Source organism: Chiloscyllium punctatum, chromosome 25 (assembly GCF_047496795.1).
Source record: "Chiloscyllium punctatum isolate Juve2018m chromosome 25, sChiPun1.3, whole genome shotgun sequence".
NCBI classification, from domain to species: domain Eukaryota; kingdom Metazoa; phylum Chordata; class Chondrichthyes; order Orectolobiformes; family Hemiscylliidae; genus Chiloscyllium; species Chiloscyllium punctatum.
Window position 1 is genome coordinate 25,505,823 of NC_092763.1, and position 12,733 is coordinate 25,518,555.

At 44.2% G+C, this 12,733-nt stretch overlaps 1 protein-coding gene across 1 annotated transcript in view; it reads right to left on the minus strand.

Moving 5' to 3' along the window:
* The window catches only part of LOC140495629 (sodium- and chloride-dependent neutral and basic amino acid transporter B(0+)-like), a 76,215-nt gene that overhangs the window by 39,119 nt on the left and 24,363 nt on the right, over window positions 1-12,733 (minus strand). The window contains exons 6-8 of the mRNA XM_072594624.1: window positions 11,107-11,239; window positions 9,151-9,291; window positions 8,165-8,393 (exon numbers count right to left, since the gene is read on the minus strand). Coding sequence (XP_072450725.1) covers window positions 8,165-8,393; window positions 9,151-9,291; window positions 11,107-11,239 — 503 coding nt within the window. The remainder of the gene's footprint in view (window positions 1-8,164; window positions 8,394-9,150; window positions 9,292-11,106; window positions 11,240-12,733) is intronic.

The following is a 12,733-nucleotide window of genomic DNA, read 5'->3' on the forward strand; positions in this document are numbered from 1 at the left end:
ACAATCCAGATGGGCTCCTTCTTCAAAGGCCGCAATTTCCCTTCAGACGTGATCGACGATGCTCTCCACCGCATCTCCTCCATTTCCCACTCCTCCGCCCTTGAACCCCACCCCTCCAATCGCCACCAGGACAGAACACCACTGGTCCTCACCTACCACTCCACCAACCTCCAGATACATCGTATCATCCTTCATCATTTCCGCCACCTCCAAACAGACCCCACCACCAAGGATATATTTCCCTCCCCTCCCCTATCAGCATTCCAGAAGGACCACTCCCTCCGTGACTCCCTTGTCAGGTCCACACCCCCCACCAACCCAACCTCCACTCCGGGCACCTTCCCCTACAACCGCAAGAAATACAAAACTTGCGCCCACACCTCCCCCCTCACTTCCCTCCAAGGCCCCAAGGGATCCTTCCATATCCGTCACAAATTCACCTGCACCTCTACACACATCATTTACTGCATCTGCTGCACCCGATGTGGCCTCCTCTACATTGGAGAGACAGGCCGCCTACTTGCAGAACGTTTCAGAGAACACTTCTGGGACACCCGCACCAACCAACCCAACTGCCCCATGGCTGAACACTTTAACTGCCCCTCCCACTCCGCCAAGGATATGCAGGTCCTTGGCCTTCTTCATCGCCAGACCATGGCAACACGATGCCTGGAGGAAGAGCACCTCATCTTCTGCCTAGGAACCCTCCAACCACAAGGGATGAATGCAGATTTCTCCAGCTTCCTCATTTCCCCTCCTCCCACCTTATCTCAGTCCCAACCCTCAGACTCAGCACCTGCAATCTTCTTCCCGACCTCTCCGCCCCCAACCCCTCTCCGGCCTATCACCCTCACTTTAACCTCTTTCCACCTATCGCATTTCCAATGCCCCTCCCCCAAGTGCCTCCTCCCTACCTTTTATCTTAGCCTGCTTAGCTCACCCTCCTCATTCCTGAAGAAGGGCTTATGCCCGAAACGTCGATTTTCCTGCTCCTTGGATACTGCTGTGCTTTTCCAGCAACACATTTTTCAACATGCTTCCTATAGTAGGGCAACCAGATTTGTATGCTTTATTCTAAAAATGGCCTCACCAATGTCCAATTTAGCCATGACATGATGCCCCAACTCCTATACTCAATGCACTGACCAATGAAGCCACATCCCCTGTTAAATGTCTTCTTTATCACTCTGCAGTTGAGATAAAGACACATCAGTTTATTATGGAATTAGACTGAGACTATGAGTATAATCTTATTGAAATATTTGTTTGACTATCCATTTTACCTTTCAGTGCATTGTGTTAAATTGTGATACAGAACCGTTACAAAAATATTGATGTGAATTCACAGCCAACATTCCTTCTTAATTGGAGACATTACAGTCTTTAATATTTACTTCCAAGTAGAGGCAAAAGCTGTTAAAATTTTAAGTTAATCTGATTCCTTGGTTTTCATGAACTCCTTGTTGAGCAGTTAAATCAACAATAACATTTCCAGTGACAGAAGGTGTATTGTTTGTTCTAGTCTGACTGGATATCCAGTTGTGAACTGGTCTATATCTTGAAAACAGTCTCCAAAATGTCCAATTCTATATTTAACTTGATCCATCTCTCTGATTAAAACTTTCTTGGTGTGAGAATTTGGATTCCTTCCCTTTCTTTGGTTTTTAAGTTTTCATCATTTTGAGGGTAAAATTATTTTGCAGTCGTTAAGGAGTCCCTGCTGCTTCCTGCAGTAATGGATGTTTTCTGATGCTTTTTTTTGTTGTGGCTCCCAATCTCCTTAAAACAAATCTCTCCGCAGGGCCAAATGTCATAGCAATGACATGTGGTCTCTCGGCAGATTTCAATAAATCATTTCACTTCTCAGCCCAGATTTCTTGTGCTGTTTGTGAGGCTTTTTTCTCTCGACTCAGTATAATTGGATTTACTCCTGTCATTTGTTTGGAGATAAGTATTAGATTAGATTCCTACAGCGTGGAAACAGGCCCTTCAGCCCAACAAGTCCACACTGACCCCCTGAAGAGTAACCCACCCAGACTCATTTCCCCGTGACTAATGCACCTAACACTAGGGGCAATTTAGCATGGCCAATTCACCTGACCTGCACATCCTTTGGACTGTGGGAGGGAACCAGAGCACCCGATGGAAGCCCACACAGATTTAGGAAGAAGATGGAAACTCCACACAGACCGTCGCCCAATGCTGGGATCAAACCCAGGTCCCTGGCGCTGTGAGGCAGCAGTGCTAACCATTGAGCCATTGTGCCACCCCAAGTGCTAGCCAGGTTGATCATACCGTACATTAATACATCAGGATAATAGAACAGACAGCAGAATTTAGTGTTACAGCAACAGAGAAAGTGCAGAGAGAGATCAACTTGAATATTTGAGAGTCTGATAATGCCAGGGAAGAAGGTGTTCTTGAACCTGTTGGTAAATGTTTTCAAACTTTTGAATCTTCTGCCTGTTACCGCTAAATCGCCCACAAAATCCATGCCTCTGGTTTTAATGCAGTAGCCTACCATGGGGAATCTTATCAAACGCCTTACTGAAATCCATATACACCACATATTGGCTTTGCCCTCATCCATCTGTTTGGTCACCTTCTCAAAGAACTCAATAAGGTTTGTGAGGCATGACCTACCCTTCACAAACCGTCTTAACCATCCCTAATCAACTTATTCTTATCAAGATGAGAAATAAATCCAATCTCTTAAAACCTTTTCCAACACTTTATGAACAACCGACATAAGGCTCACTGGTCTATAATTACCAGGGTTGTCTCTACTCCCCCTATTGAACAAGGGAACAACATTTGCTATCCTCCAGTCTTCTGGCACTATTGCTGTAGACAATGACAACATAAAGATCAAAGCCAAAGATTCGGTAATCTCTTCCCTGGAATTCCCAGAGAATCCTAGTTAAATCCCATCTGGCCCAGGGGATTTATCTATTTTCACACTTCCCAGAATTGCTAACACCTCCTCCTTGTGAACCTTAATCCCATCTAGTCTAGTAGCCTGTTTCTCAGTATTGTCCTTGACAATATTGTCTTTTTCCAATGTGAATACTGACAAAAGATATTCATTTAGCACTTTCCCTATCTCCTCTGACGCCGTGCAAAATTTCCCATTCCTCTCCTTGATTGGCCCTAATCTTACTCGAGTCATTCTTTTGTCCCTTATATACCCACAGAAAGGTCTAGGATTTTCCCTGATCCTATCTGCCAACAACTTCTCATGTCCCCTCCTCGCCTGTCTAAGCTCTCTCTTTAGGTCTTTCCTGGCTAACTTGTAACTCTCAATTGCCCTAACTGAGCCTTCACGTCTCATCCTAACATAAGCTTTCTTCTCCCTCTTGACAAGAGATTCAACTTCTTGACAACTTTCTCCCTGTTGACAGGTACATACTTATCAAGGACACACAGTAGCTGTTCTTTGAATAAGCTCCACATTTCTATTGTGCCCATCCCCTGCAGTTTCCTTATTGGAAAGGCAAGGACTGATTCGGGATAGTCAACATGGCTTTGTGTGTGGGAAATCATGTCTCACAAACTTGATTGAGTTTTTTGAAGAAGTAACAAAGAAGATTGATGAGGCTAGAGCAGTAGATGTGATATATATTGACTTCAGTAAGGCGTTCGACAAGGTTCCCCATGGGAGACTGATTAGCAAGGTTAGAACTCATGGAATACAGGGAGAACTAGCCATTTGGATACAGAACTGGCTCAGAGGTAGAAGACAGAGGGTGGTGGTGGAGGGTTGTTTTTCAGACTAGAGGCCTGTGACCAGTGGAGTGCCACAAGGATCGGTGCTGGGCCCTCTACTTTTTGTCATTTACATAAATGATTTGGATGTGAGCATAAGAGGTAGAGCTAGTAAGTTTGCAGATGACACCAAAATTGGAGGTGTAGTGGACAGCGAAGTGGGTTATCTCAGATTACAACAGGATCTGGACCAGATGGGCCAATGGGCTGAGAAGTGGCAGATGGAGTTTAATTCAGATAAATGCAAAGTGCTGCATTTTGGGAAAGCAAATCTTAGCAGGACTTATACACTTAATGGTAAGGTCCTAGGGAGTTTTGCTGAACAAAGTGACCTTGGAGTGCAGGTTCATAGCTCTTTGAAAGTGGAGTCGCAGGTAGATAGGATAGTGAAGAAGACGTTTGGTATGCTTTCCTTTATTGGTCAGAGTATTGAGTACAGGAGTTGGGAGGTCATGTTGTGGCTGTACAGGACATTGGTTAGGCCACTGTTGGAATATTGCGTGCAATTCTGGTCTCCTTCCTATTTGAAAGATGTTGTGAAACTTGAAAGGGTTCAGAAAAGATTTACAAGGATGTTGCCAGGGTTGGAGGATTTGAGCTACAGGGAGAGGCTGAACAGGCTGCGGCTGTTTTCTCTGGAACATCGGAGGCTGAGGGGTGACCTTATAGAGGTTTACAAAATTATGAGGGGCATGGATAGGGTAAATAGACAAAGTCTTTTCCCTGGGGTTGGGGAATCCAGAACTAGAGGGGATAGGTTTAGGGTGAGAGGGGAAAGATATCAAAGAGCCCTAAGGGGCAACTTTTTCACGCAGAGGGTGGTATGTATGTGGAATGAGCTGCCAGGGGATGCGGTGGAGGCTGGTACAATTGCAACATTTAAGAGGCATTTGGATGGGTATATGAATAGGAAGGGTTTGGAGGGATATGGGCCGGCTGCTGACAGGTGGGACTAGATTGGGTTGGGGTATCTGGTCGGCATGGACGGCTTGGACCGAAGGGTCTGTTTCCATGCTGTAGATCTCTAAGACTCTATCCTAAATCTTGTCTCATCGCACTGTAATTGCCTTTCCCCCAGCGGTAGATCTTGCCCCCCAATATAGACCTATCCCTTTCCATCGCTGAAGTAAACATAACCAAATTATGGTCACTATCAGCAATGTGCTCACCTCTCTCCAAATCTGACACTCGGCTGGGTTCATTACTCAGTACCAAATCTAATGTGTCCTCGCCTCTTGTGGGCCTGTCTACATACTGTGTCAAGAAACCATACTGCACACATTGGACAAAAACTGACTCATCTAAAGTAATTGAACTATAGTATTCCCAGTCAATATTTGGGAAGTTGAAGTCCCCCATAACAATTACCCTGTCACTCTCATTCCTATCGGGAATCATCTTTGCTATCCTTTCCTCTGCATCTCTGGAACTATTTGGAAGCCTATAGAAAACTCCCAACAGGGTGACCTCTCCTTTCCTGTTTCTAAACTCAGCCCACACTACCTCAGTTGACGAGTCCTCAAACGTCCTTTCTGCAGCTGTCCTACTGTCCTTGAATAACAATGTCACACCCCCACTTCTTTTACCATCTTCTCTGTTCTTACTGAAACATTTAAATCCTGGAACCTGCAACAGCTACTCCTGTCCTTGCTCTATCCATGTCTCTGAAATGGCCACAACATCAAAATCCCAGGGACTGATGCATAAGTTTACCCACCTTATTCCGGATGCTCCTGGCGTTGAAACAGACACATTTCAAACCAACCTTTTGCTTGCCAGTGCCCTCTTGTGACCCTGAAATCTTATTTCAGACCTCCCTACTCTCAGCGTCCTCTATACTCAAATTACAATTTAGGTTCCCATCCCCCTGCTGAATTATTTTAAACCCACCTGAAGAGCATCAGCAAATGTCCCCCCCAGGATATTGGTGCCCCTCTGGTTCAGTTGAAGACTATTCAGTTTGTAGAGGTCCCACCTACCCCCGAATGAGCCCCAATTATCCAGGAAACCAAAAGCCTCCCTCCTGTACCATCCCTGTAGCCACTATTCTACTCCTCTCTCTTCATATTTCTTGTCTCGTTAGCACATGGCATGGGCAACAAACCAGAGACAACAACTCTGTTTGTCCTACCTCTAATTTTACACCCTAGCTCCTTGAATTTCTGCCTTAAATCCCCATCTCTCTTCCTACCTATATCGTTGCTGCCAATGTGGACCATGACTTGGGGCTGCTCCCCCACCCTCTCAAGGATCCCATAAACAAGATCAGAGACATCGTGAAGCCTGGCACCTCAGAGGCAACACACCAAACAGTTATCTCACCACCCTGCAGGCACTCTGCCTCTATTGCTGATGAAGGGCTTTTGCCCGAAACATCGATTTTCCTGCTCCTCAGATGCTGCCTGAACTGTTGTGTTTTCCAGCACCACACTAATCTAGATCAAACATGAGTCTGTCTCATTCCCACAGAATCTTATACCTGTCCCCCTGACTATGGAGTCCCCATAGACTACTGTTCTTTCCCCTTCCCTTCTGCGCAACACGGACAGACTCTGTGCCAGAGAATTGTGTCCCATTGCTTACCTCTGGTAAATCGATTCCCGCCCCACCCCCAACAGTATCCAAAACGGTATACTTAATGTTGAGTGGACCGGACACTGGGGATACCTGCATTGCTTGCCAGTTCCCTTTCCGTCCCCTGACTGTAACCCATCTACCTTCTTCTTGTATCTGAGGTGTGACTATCTCCCTGTGACTCCTCTCAATAACCTCCACTGCCTCCCAAATGATCCGAAGGTCATCCAGTTCCAGCTCCAGTTCCCTAACGTGGTTTTCAGGGAGCTGTAGTTGGGTGCACTTTCTGCAGATGCAGTCAGCAGGGACACTTGTGGTGAGCCTTACCTCCCACGTTCTGCAGGAGGAATAATTCAACTGCCCTAACCTCCATTCCCACTGTTCTAAATTCCTAATGAGCCGACTGAAAACTAAAAGAGAGGGGGAATAAAAGACTAGTCACCCTATCAATCTGGCACACAGAACCTTTTTTTTCGTTAGAGGAGAAGGATAGGTGGGAGACACTAACCGAGTCATGTTTTGGGTAAAGCAGCCGCCCAAATATAAAGCCTCTCTTACCCAGCAATCCTGTGTCCACTCCTGCTCAATGTGCGCTCTGCCTATACACAAGGTAAGTTTTTAACTGTACTCCTACCTTCCTGTTGGGACTCCAATCCTCACCGTCTCCCTCCCCGCTTCCCCCACCCCCTGCAACCTCTGGTCCACACTGTTGCTCCTCCCACTGCAACCACCACCAAGAAAAAAACATGCTTGTCTTTATTGGTCAGTGCATTGAGTACAGGACTTGGGAGGTCACATTGTGGCTGGACAGGACATTGGTTAGGCCACTTTTGGAATACTGCATGCAATTCTGGTCTCCCTGCTACAGGAAAGATGCTGTGAAACTTGAAAATGTTCAGAAAAGATTTACAAGGATGTCGTCAGCTTTGGAGGGTTTGAGTTATGGGCAGAACCTGAAAAGAGTGTGGCTATTTTCCTTGGAGCGTCGGAGGCTATGAGGATTATAAAATCGAGGGGCATGGATAGGATAAATAATTATGGCCTGTTCCACAGAGTGAGGGAGTCTAAAACTAAATGCCATGGGTTTAGGATGAGACGGGAAAGTTTTAAAAGGGACCGAAGGGACAATTTTTCTTGCAGAGGGTGGAACGTGAATGGAATGAGGTGCCAGAGGAAGTGGTGGAGGCTGGTACAATTACAATACTTAAAAGTCATCTGGATGGTTATATAAGTAAGAAGGGTTCAGAAGGATATGGGCCAAATGCTGGCAAATGGGACAAGATTGATTTCGGATATCTGGTTGGCATGGACGAGTCAGACCGAAGTGTCTGTTTCTATGCTACACATCTCTGTGACTCTATGACTATAACTCTAAGTGAATCCTTCTATCCATGCTTGAAGTATTCCTTGACTCTCCCCTGACATTCTCAGGCTTCTCCGTTATCCTTACACCATTCCAATGGGTGGTGCTAATCACATTCCTCAGAATTGAAAACCTTCCACCTCATTACAACAACTCCAAACCCAACACCGGATCCTTGGGAGAGGGAGCAGGAGAATGATGAAGAGATCAGGATGAGAAAGGAGTAAATAGAGATATTTGATTCCTTTTGCTCTAGAAAGTTGTCCCTGAACAGATACATTGAAGTTCATTCACAGAGGTCCCAAACACTCTGTTCCCTTTGTTATCAGCTCAGAATTCCATTGAGATCCACAATAAAGATTTATAAACTAATGAGAATGAGGATAGTTAACTAATGAGAGACATCATGTGATGCTGTACTCCTGCATTCACTCAGACCAGGAAGATTGACTCTGCAGTTACCTGACTGTACAACCTCTGCGATAGGCTTGTCTTGTACATGAGCCATGTGTCCAAGGACTGAGAAGATGGCGAATCCAGCATACACACTTGTAGCACAATTAACAACACAGACAATGATGGTATCTCTGTAACAGTTGTTATGGAATTTGTTGTAGGATGACAGAGTTATTAAAGCTCCCATGGCAACTCCAAGGGAATATAAAATTTGTGTTGCAGCATCTTTCCAAACCTGGAAAATCAAAGGAAGAACTAATCAATGCTGAGAAATTTCCCTTCACCTCATTTAACTGATAAAATTACATTATTGTGAGGGTTGTGGAGTGGGTTGGGGGTTGGTCCCACAATGAATGAGTAATCTTCCTCTCTCTTAATCACATGCACATAGACTAACCTCACACTTCCTTCTTATCGGAGATCATCAGCGGTACATTTCACAATTCAATAATCTGATTGGTGGATACGACTCTCCATCACTTTCCATGTTCACTCAGACCTCAGATGTTGATGAGAGTGAGGACAATGTTTTTCTCCAATTTCCCCCAATATTTATCCAGTCACTGAAAATGATTGATTCTTTTCCAAAACATTTCAGAAAGAAGCAATATGGAAGAAGTTTCAATGAATCCAGTTCCCTCTCATTCTTTCTGACCCAGTTTTCCAATCCCTTCTCCCCCATCACAACCCTTGCCAACCCATTCCATGACATTTTATCTTTTCCCTCCCTACCATAGCCCTCTCCAACCCTTCTCACCCCAAAGCAGCAGCATGCTAGAAACTGGAAACTAACTCATTATGATTTATCATGGGGCTCTGTTAAAATTTGGCAACATCCAAACTGAATGTTCTGTGGCATTTAAACAAGAGCCCACTAAAGCAACAATCAGGTTGACAATTGACGATTCCAGGTTATCAACAAAATCAAACTGAAATAAAAAGCAACTATATTAAACAATGTGAACTTCAGTCAATTCGAATATTACACTTACCTCAGCATCAGCCAGTTTGGAGAAGTCTGATTGGCTCCCAATGTAGAATTGAATTCCTTTATTGGCTCCATCCAGGGTAAGCCCTTGGATCAGGAGTATGGTCAGAACCACGTATGGGAATGTCACGGTGAAATAAACCACCTGAGTGTGGAGAGTAACTTGTTAGATTTCCCTGTATTACTGGGACATCACTGACCACACTGAACTGTACACTAATAGGAGAGTAATCAATGTTGAGAATGAAACAGAAAGGGATATTACCTCAACACTACACCAGACTCAATGTCCATTGTTCAGCAGCAGTAACCCCAAAAGACTCCTCTCCCACATCCAGATACTCAGTCTAACTCTCATTCACAATCCAGTTACCAGGCTCACACCCAGGTCTCATTGTTCCCACACACCTTCAGCTGTTCAGCTGATCCTTCACACAATAAAATGGTTAGAACCAGTGAGATAATGATAATGTCTGCATCTCCTGAGTCTCCCGCAAGATGGATCACAGTACCGCAGGGAACAGTGCTGCAGAATCAGCACCAGGGAGTAAACTGAGTATGATGGTGTGTTTTTGCTTTCTGATTTACATTACCTCAAACTTGTTGCAGTAATTGGACACATTACGCAAAACAGAGGGACTATTCCTTCTGCATATTCTCAAAATACACCTCACCATCATCCTGATGTCTGGTATAATCATGGTGATGGTTATAAGTGAGACTATGGATATCCTGCTACCCAGCCCATCCTCATCCCAACCTCATCTCTTTTCTAATTGTCTACTTTTAGGTCCCCAGCCTGACCAGTCTCAGTGTCCCATGGAGGAAGAGGACAGCATCTGTACCACCGTGATGAAGAAGCTCTTGATCTGACACTCAGACACCAACTCAAACACTGGCACGACACTTGTGTTGGAGGCTGGTATCGAACTAGGACCAACATTTGGTGAGTCACTGGGTGTGAGTGGACTACAGCCAAACAAGAATGATTCACATTCCAGCTCAGTGCAGGGCAAGGTCAACAGGAAGCCCTGCCACAGGGGACTCAGGTGAAGACCTCGATGGGGATGTTTACAGAAGAATGCTGATGAGAGGGACGCTGCAATGCTGTGTGTATTAACAGACCTGTCAGACGCTCCTAAACCTTCAGGATGGATGGCATAATCAATCAAGGCTTCATTGTAGCTGGAGACATTTTATGAAGCTTGATCTCTCTACAACCTCTCTCCAATCTCCCTCAAATGGTGCACACCCACTTCCACTGCTGCCACCCTATCTTTGCCAAAGAGTTGGGTCTGTTTTGATAGGGGAGGCACAGTGGTTCAGTGGTTAGCACTACTGCCTCACAGCGCCAGGGGCCCGAGTTCAATTCCATTCTCTGGTGACTGTCAGTGTGGAGTTTGCACATTCTCCTTGTGTCTGCGTGGATTTCCTCTGGGTGCTCCAATTTCCTCCCACAGTCCAAAGGTGTGCAGATTAGGTATATTAGTCAGGAGTAAAGTAAGGGAATGGGTCTGGGTGGGTTAGTCTTTAAGGATCAGTGTGGAGTTGTTGGGCCAGTTGGCCTGTTTCCACACTGTAGGGATTCAATGATTCTGTAACTATCCTGCTAAGTGCATTGGGACTGAGTTGAAGACACCGTGGAAGGTCCCAGTGAGCAGGGAATTTGCCCATCAGAAATGTCAATTTCTTGGGCAATTCACACATTTCCACAAGTTCCCACTTGGCATCTTTGGGCATATGTCTGGTCTCCAATGATATAGAGATCAGAGGTTTTGGACTAACATCTCCCTCAGGCCTGAAATGTTGACATATTATGTATTGGCCACTCCTCAATGAGACACTGTCAACATCACCTGGGAGATAAACCAGCCACTTCACAAAAGGGCTTCTAAATTCAAGTTTTATTGTTGCAGAAATCTGTATTTTGTCATTAGTTTTAACTCTATTCAAGACTTGCCTTTCCTGAAGATTTGATTCCTTTTGATAATGCTGCCCCCATTATCAGCCAGACCAGGAGCAGACAAAGAGCTAAATACCAGACTATCTCCCCAGTCTCATCCATTGAACTGGAACGGCGTAAAACCACTTTACTAAAATTAAAAGACAACAGAAACACTTATTATGTAAGGACACTGTCCATTACACACAGACCCTATCAGACAAAAGCATCAAATGTACATGTATTTGAATATATTTCAATTCAGTTTTATTTCAGAATAGAATTGCTGACAACATTATCATTAAAAATCAATAAAACACTTAATGATTTATTTCAATTTCTATTTTCCTTTAAATATCAAGCTTTTGGTATACTTTTGCAGGAGAGAGTAAAATATCTACAGTGAATGGAAAATTAACATTAAAACAAAACATTATTGTCCTCTTTCTTCTCATTGCTTAAGTCTGTGCTGACCTCTCATTGACCTCTCATTTCTTTCTGCCAATATTTTCTCCATCCACCTTCATTTGGAATTTCTTGCTGAGAATGATCATTCTTCTTATGAATTAAACTACCACATTCAGAAAATGATAATTCTGTGCCCAGTGTTGGTCTGAGTATTGGAATCAGGACTTTGTCTTCATTGCGGCCTTCGGATTACTCAGCTACAATTTATTTACTTGAGCAGAGACCTCACTGTCGTTACCTCTGACTTCCCTCGAGTTCTGTTCTGCCATATTCAAGGACAATGCTATTTCCCAAACTGTGTCAGGAGCTCACTATAAATGCTTGCAGTATTTCACCTGTTCACAGTTCTAACTGCTAAGCTCTATCTCTTGTTAAATTCTTCACAATTAAAATGACTGGACAATTTTCTCAAAGCTACAATCAATTCTCCAGTACCTTCACTGAGCCCTTGTTCCATACTGATAGCTTTCTGTAATCTCCAATACCTTGGAACTGTCATACTGTTCATCCTACACAATGTCTGACAGTGGAATGCGTTTTGGTTTAACAAGGGGAGCAAATTCTTGAATGTTTCATCTGCTTCTGGGCCTGATTCAGTGAGAGATATTCCCCAATTCCTCTCACTCATTGCCTGGTTGACAGCCAGTATATCTGGAATATTCCGGATATTACTGAGTTAGCTACATATGCAGCAAAAGATTTATGACCATGACTGTCCTCTCCCAGTCTCGCAATAATACCCATTAATAAAGCCATCCTCAAAGGCCTGTACAAACAGCCCTCTTCACCAAGATAAGATTCTTAAAATTATTTCTCAGCAAATAAAGGATACACAATTGCTCTCTGAACTTACTGGAAGCCTATACTATTTGGATAGGGGTCTCCACAATCCTTATATTATTGCTAAAAGTTGAAAAAAGACATGTGGCACATGGAGATTCAACATTGAACTAAACCATTGTATTATGGTGTACACATATTCACATAAATGGACATAAAATTGTGCTTCTCCACTTTGTTTAAATAGTGAGGAGTGTTGATGAAAATCCCTGGAGAGCTGATTGGATTTGATGGGGTTCCTGATAGTACTTCATTGACTGCCTTACCTTGCACTGTTAAAACTACCTGGGTCAGTCACAGAGTCTCCCAATCATTCAGCCCCATCACATTGTTGAAC